At 39.1% G+C, this 20515-nt stretch overlaps 1 protein-coding gene across 8 annotated transcripts in view; it reads left to right on the forward strand.

Moving 5' to 3' along the window:
* The window catches only part of RBMS3 (RNA binding motif single stranded interacting protein 3), a 718377-nt gene that overhangs the window by 488668 nt on the left and 209194 nt on the right, over positions 1–20515 (forward strand). For all 8 annotated transcript variants that reach the window (XM_059939057.1, XM_059939054.1, XM_059939059.1 and 5 more), the window contains exon 6: positions 13206–13285. In XM_059939057.1, the coding sequence (XP_059795040.1) occupies positions 13206–13285 (80 nt within the window). The remainder of the gene's footprint in view (positions 1–13205; positions 13286–20515) is intronic.

Consider the following 20515-nt stretch of genomic DNA (forward strand, 5'->3'; position numbering starts at 1 on the left):
AGATTCGATTAGGATCCACCCATTATACATACACACAATTTATAATCCAATCTCCCGGGATAAACCATAATGGAAAAGAATATTAAAAAAAGAATGTATCAATATATATATGTAAAACTGAGTCACTTTGCTGTACAGCAGAGATTGGTACAACATTGTAAATCAACTATACTTCAATAAAAAAATAAATAAATGAATGTAATATAAAAAAAATCAACATATATACACAACTTCTTTATTCATTCATCTGTTGCTAGACACATAGGTTGTTTCCATGTCTTGGCTATTGTAAACAATGCTGCTATGAACATTGGGGTGCATGTATCTTTTTGAATTAATGTTTTCATTTTCTTCTGATATATACACTAGTGGAATTGCTAGATCACATGGTATTTCTCTTTTTAGTTTTTTGAGGACTCTCCATTCTCTTTTCCACAGTGGCTGCACTAATTCACATGCTCACAATAGTGTACAAGAGTTCCCTTTTCTCCACATTCTTGCCTGTCCCAGTACTGGTGCCAGCAGACTGGTGGGTGGGGATGGAGCTGGGTCCTGAGGCTAATAAACTAGAGGGAGGATTCCACGATGGCACTTTCCAGTACCAGTGTTATTATGGCAGAACGAGCTCCCAGAAATGACTGCTGCCGGCACCTCTGTCCCCAGGGGGAGTCCCAGTTGCCTCCTGTCTCTCCAGGAGACTCTCCAAGATTAGCAGGTGGGTCTGACTCAGGCTCCTTTCAAATTACTGCTTCTGCCCTCGTTCACGGAGCATGTGAAATTTTGTGTGCCTCCTTTAAGAGTAGAGTCTCTATTTCCGACAGCCCTCTGGGTCTCCTGCAAGTGAGCCCCACTGGCCTTCATAGCCGAACGTTCTGGGGGCTTGTCTTCCCAGTGCAGGACCTCCAGCCTGGGGAGTCTGATGTGGGTTTCAGACCCCTTGCTCCTTGGGGAGAACCTCTGCAGTTGTAATTATCCTCCCCTTTTGTGATTCACCCACTGGGGTTGGCGGGGGCTGGGGGGCACGGGTCTTGACTATACCATGACTCTACCCCTCCTACCTGTCTCATTGTGGTTCCTCCTTTTTTTTCTTCTTGGCTTTTTGAGTTAATTATTATTGTTTTTGTTATATTATTATATTCACATTTTACAATTATAGAAAAAATGAAGGCAAGAGAAGTTTAAAATCCTGTACAATATCTCACAGAAGATAAGCAGGAGAACCCACTTATAGGTTCGGGTATAGGTGAACATAAGCCCATGTTCTCACAAGGATTACAGCCAAACAAATAACGATATATCTTTAGTTGTGGAAGATCTTTTCTGGTAAGTTAGTCTTTCTCATTGATAGTTGTTCTGTAAATAGTTGTAATTTTGGTGTGCTCGTGAGAGGAGGTGAGCTCAGGGTCTTTCTGCACTGCCATATTGGGACAAAATCCCAGGTGTGGTTCTTGGTTCATGTGCAAGAGATCCTGAAATTCCTATGACTCAAAAGAAAACCCCCATTATTATTTTACTTGTAAGCTATATTCATCTTCTTTGATAATCACCTCTTCACAGTAAAGGTGGTATCTTCGTTTTATATTTAAACCACTGAACTTCAAAGCATTGATTTGAATGCCAGTAGGGTGCAGAGACAGCACAATTACAGGCTTTTTAACGTTCCAGAAGCACTAGATAGTGTCTGAAATTACAGACTTTTCATTTTATTATTATTTTTTTCCTCTCTTGGAACATAAAACAATTTTGTAACATCCACCCCCCTGCAGGCAGCATTTTATAGCCAAGTCATAAACCCCAAAAAACAAAAGTTTATGGTGGGAATGCTGACAGTCAGACAGTCAGACCCACTACTGCAGAGCTCGCGGGTGCCAACAGACTACCTTGCCTTCCAGCGTGAGGATCAGAACATAAATCAGCCTGAGTCTGGAGGGACAGGACTGCATGTTCACGTTATCCATTTCCCATTCCCAGAAACATAAGACCGTTTGTCTAACAAAACTCACATTGAATGAGTGTTATGAGAGGCCGGTAAAGAATGACCCAAAGTGGAGAAGGGATGAGGGTAAGCGTTCACAATTACTCCAGCTTCAACATCTGGGAACATAGAACCTCTTTAAGCAATGCATTTACTGTCCCCTGGTGAGCTAAAGGGCGTGAGAGACCGCTGAGCACAGAGACCTTTGTATTCTGTAGTTTTTTTCACCTCTCTTTAGTACTCTTAATTTGATTCTCATGGAGTTTTGTTTGAATGACTTTTAACATCTGGGCAGTGTTCTGCCACCCCCTACCAAATGGGCAAGTTTTCCAAATAAATCATTTCAGTTCTTCTCTCTTTGCACTAAGTAAAAAAATTAATCACAGTTATAGGAAGACAAATAGCCTGATTATTAAAAATTAGTATAAATAGATTAAAATATTATTTTTGTATTTTCTTTTAATTACTTTAAATATCATTACAATTTTATTCTTTACTTTCTACTGCCTGACATTTCTTGCTGCCTATCTTCTCCCACCTCCCGAAATAGAGAACTCGGATTCAGAATAAACATAAAGAAAATATAGAAATTTTTAAAATTATAAGGCAAATGCCAATACTTTCTTTGTAGGCAACTATATGATGCTTTAAAATGACCATCAAGCCTATCTAAATGTGATTTTATTGTTTGGAATGTGTTTCGATTCATATCTACCTTAAATCCATCTTTAAGAAATGTTGTGTTAATATTTTCTCCCTTGATGTTTTAGCAATTCATTTGCCATTACTGTCTCAAGTGCATGGAACTAGGAAATCAAATGTGAGCAAAGAAAATCTCTAAAATGTAAACTTAGTGATTAGTAACCGCCAAACTACAGCTGTGTTTGCACAGAAACAGGTTACAACTGTGTTTGCTGAGATTGAAAAGAAGGTGGACTGTTATTCCTTTTAGTAATTTTAATTCCTCTCTCAATTGCCAGCAGATGTGATCCACTAAAGAGAAAACCCCTGGTCCACCCTGTAGCTTCTTTATCTTTATTCTTGTTTTATGTGTTTATCTTCATCGTTTCTTTATGTTGCCTCTTTGTCTTTCTGTCTTTTAACATCAGAAAGTCACGGTCATGGCTAGAGAAGGCAGAACACTCTACTTTCTTTTCCGTGTATTAGGAGCCCTGGTTTTCAAAACCCAAACCAACCAACCAACCTATCAACCAAACAAACAAATGAATTAAATTACATTGAATAATCTATTATTCTGAAATCTCCTGGCCTTCAATCTTTCTGTATACATGCTTTTATAAAAACTTAGAAAAGGAGAAAAAACATACAGTTTATTGTTCTATTATTTTGAAATTGGAATGGCGTTATTCCAAAGTCAGCCCTCTGTGGGATGGGAGGAGAGTTCTGAATATTATTTATCCTTGTGAAACTGAAATTGGAGAACTTTGTTACCTTGCAGTTGGAAATAGAGGCCATTCCCTGTGCTCAGGGTCTCTAAGATCTCTTTACCCTGTGCTTGTCCTAAGTACAAACCATGACAGGGACTCTTGGGTCCTGAAGGCTGTGGGGATTTCAGGTAGGTTGTTGGCTTCCAGCCAATAAAGAGAAAGACTTCGAAATATCATTTGGAGGACACATGTGAGCCTCTTTTATTTAATATCTTTCATACATGCTCTGCTTTCTATGAATTGGACCAACCTAACATCCATCTATATCCGTGTGGTTATAAATATGGCTTTATGGTCAGAAATAACTTAGCTTTCATCTTAGTTCTGTTCTTCCTATCTGTGTTCTTGGACTAGTTACTTAAACTCTTTTAGCCTCCCTTCCTGATATGTAAAATGTATTTTTTTAAAAATTTTTATTGGAGTATAGTTGATTTACAATGTTGTGTTAGTTTCAGGTGTACAGCAAAGTGAATCAGTTATACATATACATATATCTATTCTTTTTTAGATTCTTTTCCCATATAAGTCATTACAGAGTATTGACATCTTGATTTTATTTATTTGTTTATTTATTTATTTATTTTTGGCTGCATTGGGTCTTTGTTGCTGCGTCCAGGCTTTCTCTAGTTACGGCAAGTGGGGGCTACTCTTCTTGTGGTGTGCGGGCTTCTCGTTGTGATGGCTTCTCTTGTTGCGGAGCACGGCCTCTAGGCGCCCGGGCTTCAGTAGTTGTGGCTCGTGGGCTCTAGGGCGCAGGCTTAGTAGTTGTGGCTCATGGGCTTAGTTGCTCCATGGCATGTGGGATCTTCCCGGACCAGGGCTCAAACCCGTGTCCTCTGCATTGATAGGCGGATTCTTAACCACTGCACCCCAGGGAAGTCCTGTAAAATGTATTCATCCATGCATTCATTCAGTTCACCCAGTAAATATGTGGGCACTACTAATATGCCAGTGATTATTCTACATGTGATAATTAGAGATGTGCACACACACACACACACACACAAAGTATCTGCTTTCATTGACTGGCGTTCTACTGGACTGGGGACACAGTAAGTATGTCATCAAACATAAAATAGTAAATAAGGAGTATCAACAATTAATATCAAATAACTAAAGTACTATAAAAACAAAATAAAGCATAGGGGTGCTATAGAGAATGTGACAAAATGAGAGGTTTGAGGTAAAGGACAGGAAAGCCCTCTGAGGAGAGAGCATTTAAACCAAGATGCACATGATAAGAAGAAACCAGCATGAGACTCCCTGGTGGGCCTGGAGAGGGAAGAGAGCTGTCCCAGCAGAGAAAAAGAGAGAAGGAGAGCTAAGCTGGGGCCAGTTCCTCATACTTGGGAAACAGAAAAAAGGCAAGGTTGATATATTATAGAAAAAAGAAGAGAGATGTAATAGATAGTAATATCTAGTAGTGAATGAAATATGGCTGCAGCTCAAAGAGATTGATTAAAAGTGATCAAATGAGTTCCAGTTGCATTGAATGGTGAGATTTTTCTAGACCTGAACATATTATACTTATTGATTCCTTCTTTATCTCAGTTTTAATTTTTGAATTGAATGTTTTTCCATTTCTTTACCAAATTCCCTTTGAACACAATTAATCTGTGGTTAAAAGATAGATTTAGATTATGACGCATCCAGACAAGGATATCAGCTGGGGGTAGGTAGGTAGTCTGAAAGAAGCAGTTCCCAGACTAAGTGTAAGTAAACTTATTTTTTCTTACATTTTTCTTGAAATACACAGCCTCAGAGATCATTTTGTTCCTTGGGTATTGATAGTTTTACGATGTAGCCGTCAAAGTGCTGGCTAGAAACATAGTTTCACCACAAATTATCCAACTGAAGAGGCTAGCATGGAGGAGTATTTACAGAAGTGTGGGCAGAGTTAAGGGAACTGATGAAGGGATGCTGAGATACCCAGAGATGAGCAGCAGAAGGAAGCCTTTGCCCCTGAGAGCAGACGGCAGGTGAAGCCATGTGCCCAGCGCCCAGTGAGACCCAGAGCCTTGGAGGAGGGGCCACCTAGAGGCGCTGTAGACAGGGAGGGATGTAACCCTTGCCAAACAGACGTGGTGCCAAAACACAGAGGATGAGGAGGACCAGCCAGATCTCTCTCTGTTTCCACCAAGCCTCCAGTGGTGACACCAATAAAAACCATCAAGTAACAGAGCAAAGGTGATACAGTCCATGGAAGGGTCACTTCTTTGGGGCATAGAGCAGAGCAGAGAAGGCATATGGAGGAGGGCTAAGCAGAAAACATCAGTACACATGGATGAGTTAACGAATTTTCTTTCCTCTTGACTCCACTATTAAAAACTAGAAATAGAAAACAGTGCAAAGTCAGCAATAAATACCACCTGCTACTTCTCCTTCAGATTGGCAATGGATACAGGTAGCTTGGAATGATGGCAAACTGGCTCTGTTTACAGAAAACAACTGCTCAAATCTAGAGTAACTTTGCTGTGATGTCTTTTTTCTGACATCATTTCTGACACCAAATATGTGGATTTTTGTGACATTGAATATGTGTCATTTTTCCATACTAATTATCCAATTCTCTGACTCCAACTGGGTGTCCAACAATTCATTTCAGTTTTAACACTAGCTACTCAGAGTTGTCATCAGACTGCACAGGTTCAAGGGCTAAGTCCCACAAGACTGTCCCCACTTCAGACAGCACCACAAATGGGGTACCAGGCTACCCACAATTCTTCCCCGCCCACTACAAATTCAGGGGTTCCCTTGACACCCCTCAGGCTTGAAAATTCCCTAGAACTATCCACAGAACTCAGGAAAACACTTAAATATTTACCTGTATGTCATAAAGGATAGAGCTCAGGAACAGCCAAATGAAAGAGATGCATAGGGCAAGGAAGGGGGTGGGAGAAATGGCTCAGAGCTTCTCTGCCCTCTCTAGGTGTCCGGCCCTCCCAGCACATCAGTGTGCCCACCTGCCCATCAGCTCTCCAAACCCTGTTGTTCAGTGGTTTGAATGGAGGTCTCATCACATAGGGGCCATTGATTAAATCATTGGCTCTTGGTGGTTGCGCTCAAATCTCCAGCCCCTCCCCCATCCCCAGACACTGAAGAGTGGGCCTGACAGCTCCAGCCCTCTAATTCTTTGGTCTTTCTGGTGACCAGCCCTATTCTGAAGCTATCTAGGGGCCTCACCTTGAATCACCTCATTAACATAAACTCAGGTATAGTCAAAAGTGATCCATTATAAATAACAGAAGACATTCCTTTCACTCAGGAAATCCCCAGAGTTTTAGGAGTTCCGTGCTAGGAACCAAGGACAGAGACCAAATTTATTTTTGTTATACCATAGTTGCCATGCAGAAAACACCTTATCTCGTCTTTCATCTCATCTTTCAAGAAGAATCAGAAATTCAAATTTTCATGTGAAGTCTCCCAAGCTCTAAATGTTGACAACCATTTCAAATTTTTCAAAAACTCTTTGCAGCCCAAGCAAAACATTCGTGAAGGCTGGATTTGGCCCATGGTTTCCAGTTTGGGGCACCTGACAGAGAGCTCCAGAACAGTGGTTTTCAACCCTGACTGCACACTGGCATCACCTGGGCAGCTTTCAAAAATATGTGCCTAGACTTCATGCCAAAGCAATTAAGTCATAATCTCCTGAGCTGGGGCCCAGACACTGTTATTTTTAAAAAATAGTTCCCTGATAATTTTAATGTACAATCATTTTTAAAATAAGCTTTTTAATTTTGGAATAAGTTTAGTTTTACAGAAAAGTTACAAAGATAATACACAGGTTTTGTACACCCTACATCCAATTTTCCCTATTGTTAACCCTTTGCATTACCACGGCATATTTGTCAGAATTAAGAAACTGACATCGGTACATTATTATTAACCAAACTCCAGACTTTATTGGAATTTCACCAATTTTTCCATTGATATCCTCTTTTTGTTCCAGAATCCAATCCCTGGTACCATTTTGCATTTGGTTGTTTTTCTCATCAGTCTGCTCTGGTTTCTGACAGTATCTCAGACTTTCCTTGTTTTCCATGAGTAGTCCCAGCCAGGTATCCTGGAAAATGTCTCCAGGTCTGTGTTTTTCGATGTTTATTTCATGATGGAATCCATGTTATGTCTAAGTTTTGGAAAGAATACCACACAGGTGAAGTGCCCTTCTTGTTATATCATATCAGGGTGTAATCTCCATTTCTGAGAACACCTACTCTAGTTAATCATGGCTGAATGAAATGCAGATGGCCGGCCCCATCCAGCTTCAACACAGATGAAAGCAGATCAGGGCAGGAAATCAGGAGTGATGACAGGAGGCCAGCAGTGGAGCCCCATCCCTTCCAAACAAGCCAACGAACTGAGTGTCAACGGACAAAGGTTCCATTGCAGGCTCCTCCAGCAACTCAACTTTAGAGAAGCCACTGCTTTCTGGTGTTATTTTCTTCCTCTGTACCTTGTAGAAGTTGGTATTTCCAGTCCTGAATATATGTGATTCTAAAGTTTTGGAGTGGGTTTTCATGAGCCAAATATTGTCCATAGCTCCATTTCATAAGAGGAATGTGCTTCAATGCTAAGCAAGGGGCCACCAAAATGTCAGAGTTTCTGCAAAGGGAGGTGGTGGGAAGGCCAGTCTGCTTCCCTGTTTGGCATTTATGACACTTGTCTCCTAAAGATGTCAAGCACCTCGAAGGAAGAAAACAAATTGCAAAAACTGAGAAAATTCAACTCCTTCACTCCTCTTTCTTCCTGAAACTCACTATTATTCCTTCTGTTACCATGGATTATGAAGTCAATGACATAATTTGTTTTTTACAAAATCTTTTCATGTTGACATTTTCCTCAAATCTTACCGGAAGCGAGGATGAATGGCTTGCAAAGCTGTATGTTCTAAGTCGCCAATAATTTGTACGGAGCCTGTGATTGCAAAACCACAAAAATTTCACAATAGTGGAAACCTTTCATTAAGCATCATAAATGACAGGGTGGATTTGTTTTAACTCTGTGCGTAATCATGCTATTGCTTTAAGATCATAAACTGAGAGGTTCTCCATGGAGGTGAGATAGGTAGGCTGCAAATCGTTGTACACAATACTTTGCCACCTCTGTGTGTTAAGTCCGACCCAGAACATTCTCCTGGTATTGGATCAGGCTCTCATCTGGTGTAATTTGCCCGTGGGGATTGTATTGGCTATGAAGCTAGCACCTATTAGTAGCTGTTGTAAAAAAGAAATTTTCTCTAAATCACAATTCAGTGGTGCGTTTCAAATGACTGAAACCAGGTTCCTAGGCACGGAGACAAGAAAGAATGTCAAACAGGATCTTTAATGCACATTTGTATTTAAACATCAGACCTAACAGAAAACCCTGAGGCTTTATACAATGATTGGAGCCTTGTAGGAACCTAATTAATGCATCGCATTGTCGGGTGAATGGTTGGCCAGGCACACGAGCTCTTCTGAGGGATGTGAGAGGGTTCAGGTACCGCCTAGAAAGAATGGGTGCAGTTGTAGGGATTCAGTGGCCCATCTGAAGGGGCCATGGAAAGGCAGCTTTGTCTGGCGCGCTGCCTTTTCAGACCCACTTGATAATATCAGTGTCAGTTTCAAGTGGAGCGCATGCCAGATTGCAGATAGCTTGGGCTGGCATTTCAAATAGGCTAATTGTGAAACTGGAGAAGAAAATGGTCACATTCTTGCTAAGGTGGCCATTCAAATGCAGTCTCTCCCCCAGAGTTCCATGGGTCTCACTCTGAGCCTTTCCCCTTGGCAGCTCCTCGATTGCCCTCTTTGCTGGGATGGCTTGGCCTTGTTAAAATGTGCCCTGTGTATTAAAATGAAATTGTCACTGCTGGGTGGTGCCACATAACATGGTTTGACACTAACCACTGGCAGCTACAGAAAACAGACTTTTATTGCATTTATTCTTTCAGAGATGAGAGTCTCTAAAGGCTCCTGCAGACATATACTTAGTTAAATCTGAATGAAGCCAGAGTGAACACTCTACGCTGCTGTCTGGTGTTCACAGAAATGGCCCCCACTGGGCTTGGTGGGGCTGTAAAGCAGTCTTAACAAAAGATGATTGTACTAGAATCCAAAAGGGAAGATATGAGGCTTTCAAACCTGGACAAAAATGTTTTAGGTGGGTGGACGAGATGAAGCCACCAAGCACACGCACACTATCCCCCAACCAGTTTCAGTGTGCGTTTAGAATTCCGTGTTGTTTTAAAGACAAAGGGGAAGGATTTGATTTGTAGGACTCTGGCAAGCAAGCTTTAGATTCTTAACTGCCTTTTATCTAGATGAGTACCCAGAGAGCAGCTGAACAGGGAGGGGGCCCTGGGGCATAAGCTTTTCATTCCATAGCTCTCCTGGAATCAAAATTCCATAAAACAACATCTGTAGTAATTAAGGGTGTACATTTCCTCTCCCATTCATGTCTCTGCTAGGAGGGAAGGTTATCTTCCCTAAGAGACAATGGATAGTGGGTCCTGTGGGAAAAGAGAAAGAGCAGAATTTGAATTCTTTTGTTCCTAGAAATGGAAGTTTCCTAGTTAAAAAAAAAATAAGGGATTTCCCTGGTGGCACAGTGGTTAAGAATCCACCTGCCAATGCAGGGGACACGGGTTCACGCCCTGGTCCAGGAAGATTCCCACAAGCCGCGGAGCAACGAAGCCCATGCGCCACAACTACTGAGCCTGTGCTCTAGAACCCACGAGCCACAACTACTGAGCCCGTGTGCCACAACTACTGGAGCCCGCGTGCCACAACTACTGAAGCCCACACGCCTAGAGTCCATGCTCCACAACAAGAGAAGCCACCACGATGAGAAGCCCGCACACCACAACGAAGACCCAATGCAGCCAGAAGTAAATAAATAAATTTATTTTTTAAAAAAATTTAAAAATAACAAGTTGGAAGATGTAAAAGATTCCTCTGGAAAGAAAATGTGAAGGAGTTAGCAAAATTATACTTAGCTGCTCCTCAATATTTGGAATGGGGAACGATTCATATTATCTTTCTAATCCAAATATCCTCTGATTTGGGGGAATTTGTGATTAAGCAGTGAATAAAATGCTATTTTTGTTTTTATTTTTATTTATTAAAAGTGGGTATTATTAAGCTTAAAGAGTTTTAGTTTTGCATTTGGACACAAAAGTGAGTCACTCTTCAGATGTTCTTCAAAATAACACTATGTGGATCCAATGGGCATCTAATAAATGAACATTAACCTATTAATGTCAGATTAGTTTCCTGTGCTTTCTTGTCATATTAGGACCAGCTATGTAATTTGTGGGATCTAGTGAAAATTAAAAATACAAGACCCCTTGTTTAAAACGTATTAAGAATGTCAAGATGGTGACAGCAGAACTTTAAATCAAGTGCAAGGTTTTTCTAAGCACAGGGCTCTGGTACTGCATGTGTACCCCTGACATTGGTCCTGCTCTGCTTCACCATCTTATCAATGCAGAAAAAATGTGCATCTTTCCCATGCTTCCTAGGAATGTACATTGGAAAACATTTTGTTTTGTTTTTTTTAATTTGAGTCATAAAATAATTACAGCTCCCCAGATGGAATGTGCTTTTGAAACCATCTTCAAATAGAGCTACCATATGATTCTGCAATCCCACTCCTGGGCATATATCTGGAGAAAACCGTAATTTGAAAAGATACATATATCCCAATGTTCATAGCAGTATTTACAGTAGCCAAGACATCGAAGCAACCTAAATGTCAATTGACAGATGAATGGATAAAGAAGATGTGGTATATACATACACAATGGAATATTACTCAGCCATAAAAAGGAATGAAATAATGCCATTTGCAGCAACACAGATGGACCTAGAGATTATCATACTAACTGAAGTAAATCAGACAGAGAAAGACAAATATATGATATCACTTATATGTGGAATCTAAAAAAAAAAAAAATGACACAAATGAACTTATTTCCAAAACAGAAAGACTCACAAACTTAGAAAGCAGACGTATGGTTACCAAAGGAGAAACATGGGGATAGGGATAAATCAGGAGCTTGGGATTGGCATACACACACTATTATATATAAAATAGGTAACCAACAAGGACCTAATGTATAGCACAGGGAACTCTACTCAATATTTTGTAATAACCTATAAGGGAAAAGAATCTGAAAAAAAATAGATATATATGTATGTATAACTGAATCACTTTGCTGTACACCTGAAGCTAACACATCGTATATCAACTATACTTCAATAAAAAAAAAAAATTTCTTAACCTGATAACTCAGATGCTCTTGCCTGCACCCCTCAGCTTATCTCCAAGAGTTTCCCTGAGTGAACCTTCCACTGGGCCACAGTGCTCTGCTCACCCTACCCCATCTACAAGGACACAGCCTGCCCCCTCCCAGCCTGACCCCTACCCTGGTTATTTCTGCAAAGGCCTTTCTGGCCTCCTGTGCCCACTTCTCAGAGTTTTCCTGGCTTCTGCAGTTCCTCTCACATTTGAATTCCTCTCAGTGTAATAAATATATAACTTATTTGGCATTTGCTTATATATATATATTTTTTTCCTTTTCTTTTTTTCTCTGCACATAATATGAATGTGAAAACACACATAAAATTCAGATGTAGGAAAGTTTTACAAATTGTGTCAAAGGGCTCCATTCCAAGAAAGTTCATATTAATAACAGAACAGAAAATCCAAAATTATACACTTTGCCTTTTAGACAAAAAATTTCACACATTTCATACACATTCTTTTATATGTATGTGTGCCATTTCTTAAGTCCGTTTTTCCTCTAGTGTACCCTTTGTGGGAATTAATTTCTTTTGATCACAGCCGACCCTTTATCTTCCACACCCTGTTTTACAAAATAATAAAGTCCAGATATAGTTACTATTTAGAAAATATTGCTGATACTATTCTACCTAGGAGACAGCAACACTGCTAATGTTGGCAGTATGATGCTATGGCCCCAAATGTTATTCATTAGCTTGTATCTGAGGTGCCAAAATTTGGCACAAGAAACCCAGTCTAGGAATATTGATACCTAGTATGAAAAAATAGAAGATTGTCTGAAATTGAAAATTAAGAAAGTTCAGGACCTGAGGTTTGTGTATGTATGTTCTCCTCCCACATTTGGGACCCCAGATAACTCCCTTCTATCTCTCGCCCAGTGGGTTTTCAATAAAGCCGTCACGATGCTGATGACAACACCGCCGTGTGAATCTCTCCTGTAGGCCGCCGGTTGTTTAAACGCGATGCATCCCCTCCCCTTGTTTTGTGGAGACCCTTGAGGTACAGCTTAGTAGCTCCTGTGCAGGTTGGTGTCACCCAGGCCTCAGCTAAAAGCCCGCCTCTACCACTTAACTGCCAAGCTGGTTCATCTCGCTAAGCCTCGCTGCCCTCACTAGTGTGAAGGGCAATAACGAGACCTGCCTCTCAGGTTTGCTAACTCAAACACTCAACACACATTTACTGATCACTTTCAAGTGCCAAGCATTGCTGTGTGGATTAAGTAAGATAATGCGTCAGGATTACGTCTGGGCGATGACTCTGCACAGCGCCGTCCACGGTGGCAACATTCAGTAGAGTAAGTGATGCTCTTAGTAGTGATGAATTGGTGATGTTCTATCCACCTGGTCATGGTGGTCATGGCAACAGTTGACGGTTCTGGTAAAATTCTGAAATCAAGCTTTTCTGTGGTTTTCTTAATTTCCTTTTCTTTTTAATTTATTTTTCCTGGGTATGTACAACTTCATGAAAGCATATGATCCCCTGTTTACTTCTTTTCCCAGAATGGAGTCTACTGAAAAATGTGAAGTGGTAATTCAACATTTTAATGGAAAATATCTGAAAACACCACCAGGCATCCCAGGTAAGAAATACCATAAAGTAATCATTAAATAATATCTAGGCTCATCGCTGTTATCAGAATGAGTATATAGTAAAGCCCGTGGTTGGCCACTGGGAGGGAAATTTTTGCCTTTAAAAATATGTATTTTTTAATACTATGTAACAACGCATCTTTCTCAAAACTGCCAAAAGCTTCTTGGTGATTGTTCTTTGGCCTGTCTTTTGAATCTCTGCTGCTAATTCCCTAAAGTGAATTAGAAGAAAAACATAGCAAAGAATAGGTTAAAATGCACTCGAAGTGAAGAAAGTTTGTGACTCCTATCATTAATATTGGTATCCTGATTTCTAATTTGTAACATATCTAAACTGTGATATATTACAAATAAAATGACAGTGGCATCCATAGATTGAGGCCAGTTGACAAACAATTCTTACCAGTCCATGACAAGAAGAGTACAGAAAAGGAGGGTAAGCATTTAGAAACTTTTATAGCAATATGACATTATCATGAAATCTTAGTGCATAACTTCATATTTTACAAAAATATCAAATGCACATTGAATTTATTTTAAGCTGTCCATGCATCAGAGATAGTCTAGGAAGCACCAATTTAGGCTACCTCAGGGCATTTCACATTTCCGAAGGCAAAATTCTTAAGATTTGACATGCGTTATAAGATGATATAACTTTATGCTATTAAAAATTACGGTCAATGTAAAAGAATTGACTATATCACATCTGTCAGGAAGTGAGCTAGAAATACCTCAACATGATATTAATTTGGAAGTAGTATATATGAAAAGTATTGAATATTAAGTGAGTAAATAAAAAAATATATCTTACTCATATGTCAATAAAACTGGAAGAAAAAATATATTTTACTCATGCATAAAAATATTAAAGGTTGAGTGAAGTCCTAAAGAAACATTATAACAAATAGGTAAGGAAATATCTGAGTATACACGTTGGGTTATTTGTTGCTTTTCGATTTTCCGTGATTCTCAGGAGAAAAAATGTGAAATTCTTCAGTCTTACAATATTTTTCCTTTTGATGATTTTAAGCTGCCTATCTGTAGTGTTTGCTACATGAAGTATCTACTATTTAAAATGGCTAGAGAGTTCAGGGGTTGAGCATTTTGGTTCCTTAAAATATATTGAGGTTATATAGAAAAGGAAGTCTGAACAAAAAGAGAAATATTTTTGTGGCGGGATCAGGTTCCTTTTATGACTCACTCAGTTTTGGGAGGATGTTGGGAAAGGAGAAAGGCCTTTCAGACTGACACTTGGATGATCTGGAAAATCCCAAAGTAGGGCCCCTGGTTAATCACGAGCCGGCAGTGAAGTTGTACCTCATTTTGGTTAGTTTCCATGTGTGACATTCCCTTGAGAACTGGCTGCATTATGATCCAATTGGAGACATATGGTGTTGTTGAGAAAAGAGTTAGCAGTTTTCATCTCAGCATGTCAGCTGCCCTTGCATTTTGAGAGAAATACGTTTTTTTTCTTTTAGCATAAAGGACATTTTAAGACACTCTGCTCAGACCCATCACTGAGTAAAGGAATTGCATTGTTAAAGGATTTTCCCCTTATTCATCTTATTTTAATCCAACAGATGGCTACCTATATAGAAGGCATTCAAACTAGATGTGAATTACATGGTTATAGAAAAAATTCAAGAATGAACAAAATAGGTGGAAATTATTGTTGATTGAAGTTTTAATACAGGTCTCAGTTTTTTATGATTCTTCCTTTTTGGAAAAAGACAGTGAAATCCTTCTTGACCTGATTGATTTGAAATTGTTTTAGGTTAACCCATAGAACATACAGCTGACTAATAGAATTTAATGCTAAAGACAAATAAAGTCACTACAAGTCCCCCAAAGACCTGAGCATCCTTCCTTGAATAAGAAGGCTGTGATATTAACCTATCTAATATCATAGCTACACCCAATGAAAACATTGTGAATAGCAAGAATTTTGTTATGGGTTTCTCTCTCACTTTTATCTCGTGGGACCATGAGAGGCAGAATAATTATGCTCAGTTAAAAAACTCTTAAGAGATACAACTTTATGCTTCTGAGATTAGCCTTCAACATAATAGAATTAAATATACAATATCGATCATCATCAGTACTTGAATTTGCTTATGTGTGCTTACTTTGGAAGTCAAATAGAGTTTAATAAAGGCTTCAAATGCTAACAGAAGACATATAATTTTTTTAGTGAAGTATAGTGGATTTACAATGTTATATTAGTTCAGGTATACAGCAAAGTGATTCAGTTATAAATATTCTTTTACATATATATATATTCATACATATTTATATTCTTTTTCAGATTCTTTCTCCTTATAGGTTATTACAAAATATTGAGTATAGTTCCCTGTGTTATACAGTAGGTCCTTGTTGGTTATCTATTTTATATATAGATAAAAACATATAGATATAGCATATAGTGTGTATATGTTAATCTAACTCCTAATTTATCCCTCCCTCCTTCCCCTTTGGTAACCCATAAGTTTGTTTTCTATGTCTGTGAGTCTGTTTCTGTTTTGTAAATAAGTGCATTTATATCATTTTTTTTAGATTCTGCATATAAATGATATCATATTATATTTGTCTTTCTCTCTCTGGCTTACTTCACTTAGTATGATCATCTCTAGGTCCATCCATGTTGCTGCAAATGGCATTATTTCATCCTTTGTTATGGCTGAGTAGTATTCCATTGTATATACGTACCACATCTTCTTTATCCATTCATCTTTCAATGGACATTTAGGTTGTATCCAGAGAAACCATAATTCGAAAAGACACATGCACCCCAACATTCATTGCAGCACTGTTTACAATAGCCAGGACATGGAAGCAACCTAAAGATACATAATTTTTGATATTTAAGTTTGATGTGGAATAAAATGACATAATGCAAGAGGCTGGTATTTTGGAAACCACTGCAGCAAAATGACTGCTGGGTTCATTTACTCCATCATGACAGGGATAATTAAATTTGTGTGCATGCTGTTTGCCTTTCTTGGTCCTCATTGCTTATTTCTTGTAGATGGTTGAAGTCTTATTTTCAGAAACTCATATCTTAATCCTATTTTCTGTTCCATCTTGAGGCATGTGAGTAGGATGTCACAGTGAGCCCTGATATCTAGTGATTCCTTTGATATTTTCAAAAGAAGTGATGAATTCCTAACTTTTTAAATACTAATGTAGCTTTAGAGAGATGGTCCTTGCTTGTGGGTGCTAATTAAAATCATCTATAATTGATCTGACCACTTGCAATTAAAATAGAACTTTAAAAAAATTGTATAAACCTCAGTGTCTCACTTCATCAAGATTTGACATTTTGAATTCAGAAATTTGTGGGTTTTTAGAACAGCACATGGATGGTTTCAATGCAGTGCTTTAAGATTGTGTGAACGAGAGACCCACAAGGATCCAAAAATGACCTAAGATCTTTCAGACCCTAAGACAGCTGTGTAAAATAGTGAGCCTTGCTTCTAACCTCCCTCTAAGCAAGCAGAGAGAAATCGGTACCATATTCACATCCCTTCCGTCTCCATTAGAGATGACTTGGGGAAATGTGCCATTTTTGTTCTGTCACTCTTGACAGTGGTTCCTCTTAAAGTAAATGCAAAGTTCATTATTTTTCTGAGATGATGATCTAGTTTCCAAATCCCATCCTGTGTCATTTCTATAGAATAACAAGATAAAAATCTACATCAATCCAAAACTTTGACATTGATCAGGCTTTCTCTCTCTGAGTTCCTCCTATTTGTTTATAACATATTTAATTTTATTGAATACATCATGGATCGTTAATGCCTATTACAGCCTCCCAGAACTAGCTCTGTTCACTTTGAATTATAACATTGTCCCCAGATTTTGGCTACCTGGATCATTGAAGCTAGATATACATCAAAGAAAATCTAATTATTTGAATTCTGGTATGTGAGGTACAGGAAATTAACTAAGACCATGTGGCCGTGTTGCTACCAGCAGGTGGGAAGCAGCGGCCAAAGACATGTTAAATAGCGTCAGTCATGTCATTGCTCTGCAGAAAGGGATCATCTGGTATTTTCTCCCTCCCCTAGAGGGAAAAGAAAACACTATTCCATAAATGTCGCATGTCGTACATATTGATCTTGATGTTTTCTGGACAAAATGAAGCATCATTAGTTGCTTGCTTGCCTGACCCCAGATATTTCTTTGTTCCAAAACAAATTGCACAGCAACTTGTGCAGCCCCAAAGCGTTCCATTTTAAAACCTCTAGCAGAAAGGGTAAGTTCCTGGGCATTTCAGGGATCTGTAGGGTGTAAACTAGAAAAGTTCACATTCAAAGAGCCCGGGAGCACCACGTGGAAAGGCTTCGGCATCTAAGAACATGTATTGACGAGCAGAACATTCAGACTGGTTTGAGGAAAAAGAAATCACGTTTTGCTCTTCAACTAGGCTTTTGCCTGTAAGCACACGTTCTTATCAGTGGAGCAGTCTTTTCAGAAGACAATGGAATAACCCACTTTTAGTATGATTTTATTACTCTTTGGATAATTATATCTAATCCCAGTTGAACTCCAAGAAGTAAGGTAGGGTTGAGAGAGACCTCACCCTATTTGGGGATCTTTTCAATTTTAGCAAATCTTCTGATCAACAGAAATTTGGACAAATACTTACGTGACAGAGGAATCATGTTTTCCTAATCAGTAAAATAAAACTGTGTGCCTTCTTGATCCTTTTTGTTTTTTTTTAAATTCATTTTTGGCTGCGTTGGGTCTTCGTTGCTGCGCATGGGCTTTCTCTAGTTGCGGTGAGCAGGGGCTACTCTTCATTGCGGTGCGCAAGCTTCTCATTGCAGTGGCTTCTCTTGTTAAGGAGCACAGGCTCTAGGCGTGCGGGCTTCAGTAGTTGTGGCTCGCGGGCTCTAGAGCGCAGGCTCAGTAGTTGTGCCGCATGGGCTTAGTTGCTCCGCAGCATGTGGGATCTTCCTGGACCAGGGCTCAAACCCGTGTTCCCTGCTCCGGCAGGCAGATTCTTAACCACTGTGCCACCAGGGAAGTCCCTGATCCTTTGATATATAATTTTACGATTGTATGTTTATGTAAATAAAAAATGTGTAGGATTTTGGATGTGTATGTGTATTTAGGGGAGCATTCAAGGAAAAATATTTACAATCTGATAATTTTTTAAAGAAAATGGAAAAAATTAATGTTGTTTGCATAAATTTAAAACTTCCCTCAGAGTAAAGTATCAACAATGTACTAAAATGAAATTTAGATTTCAATTCTGAATATCTGAGCAACAGACACATTTTTATCAGGGACAATGTTGCCAACTCTCACAAGCAGTGTTTCCTCAGTGGTACCACTAAGTCACAAATGCAACTATAGTTGAGTAAAAGGCAGCAAATAGAAAAATATTATTGTGTACAGTTTAGTCAAAATATATCTCTGATTCTACTCATGAGAGGCACTGCCTAACTCTGAGTTTTTCCTCTTTGCAAAACTAAAGCATCATTTGCATAATAAACTTCGCACACACCTTGATCCCCAACTGGGTGTTGGCTTAGATTTCTCGTTAATAAGAGGATTTTTGCAATACTTAGGAGGTACTTTCTGTTGTGCTCTTCATCTCTAATGTTAGTGATGCTTTCTAGATTATTTCTATCTACCAAACACATAGTTGGTTGCTTCGTGATGAAACACTGCTGGAGTATTATTAGTGAATTTCACAGAGCAAACTGACCACTTCATAGCCAATAGAGTCTTAGAGGCTGCGAAGTCTATGTTCTTGGCCAATCATTTCTCAGCCTTTCTATGGAGCCACACCTGATACGGTGAAGGTAGTTTGCGAGTTGGTAACTAATTAGATAGGGAAGAAAGGAGACAGAGATTTTTACATTTTGAAATCTGGGTAGTGAGAGGCCAGATACAGAAGGTACAGGGGATCATCTTCAGGAGATTAAAAATGATTGGAATGGGTTTTGAGTCCTGTGCTATAACCCTCCTCTGCCTGTGATCACAGCAGAGGAAGAGGGGTACATCCGGGAAGCATCCCACATCAAGCATCCAGCAAATCTCTCTGCTTTTGTAATTCAGGGAAAATGTATAAAATCTAAAAATCTATAAAACCTCACTCAACCTGATACAGGTTTTCTGCAAAGTTTGGGGGAGTTATCACTCCCTAGTACAACTCTCAATCAATGGGAAATGAGAGTCAGCAGATTCTAGGAGTTTCCCACAGTGGTAACAAGCTCAGTGAGGCACCTTTTATTGGCTTTTCTTTCTTCCCTGACTTTCTTTTCCTTTCCTGTTATGTTTCTGCTTCCTGGCATCAGCTCCCAATTAAACTATCTTGTTCCAGGCTCTGATTTGGGGGAACTCAAATTAAGGGGGGTGATCCAGCAATTGTGGTAGAGAATTATGTTTTGATTTAAAACTTCTGGCCATAGAGGAAGAAAGGAGATACAGCTAAAGTAGTGAAGTGAATTTCATTGACCAAATATATTGTTTTCATTACTTTATTTTAAAAATTTATAGTAGCATTTATGAACCATGTATTAAGGATGATAAAGGTGAATATTAGTGATCCTAGACAGATGGTAGTCAGAGTTTAAATTTAGCAAAAGAGATGTGTAAGACAATGAGGATGAAGTGCCACCGTGACGTGGCTGACCTTAGAAAAACTGCAGACATGAAGAGGTGGGTCGTTGATGAAAATGCGGAGAGAATGAGGGCCCAGGAAATAGTCATAATGCCAGCAAAGTGAAAGTGAGGGGCGGGCATAGAAAATCATGACACAGAGAAAAGAATTTGTGAGATTTTGGTCTTGGATAAAGGTAGAGCGGTGGCCATTGATAATGGGTCCAGTGTGGGAACATCTGGAGTTGATAGAAGTGAAATGATCTTTAGTTGAACAACTGGGCCTTCTGATTAGTATGTTGCGAGGGTTTTCAACAAGGTTGTAGATTTCCTCACTAAACTTCACTCTTCCCTTGATCTTCCCTAAAGTTCTAATCTTCATAGGAGAAGGTTAGGGAGGGTGAAGAGTGCTAGAGTGATTTTTTGTTTATGTATTTGATTCTGAGTTTTCTAAACCAGGGTTTTGTTTAGTTGTTTTATTTGTTTTTATTATTGTTGTTGCTTCAAGTGCTGTTGTTTAGCTCAATGTAGATTCTCAGTAAATGTTCTTTGAAGTTGATATACAATTCCATGAATTGAATAACCCTCATACTTATATTTGCTTTTAA

Source organism: Balaenoptera ricei, chromosome 11, assembly GCF_028023285.1.
Source record: "Balaenoptera ricei isolate mBalRic1 chromosome 11, mBalRic1.hap2, whole genome shotgun sequence".
Taxonomy (NCBI): Eukaryota; Metazoa; Chordata; class Mammalia; order Artiodactyla; family Balaenopteridae; genus Balaenoptera; species Balaenoptera ricei.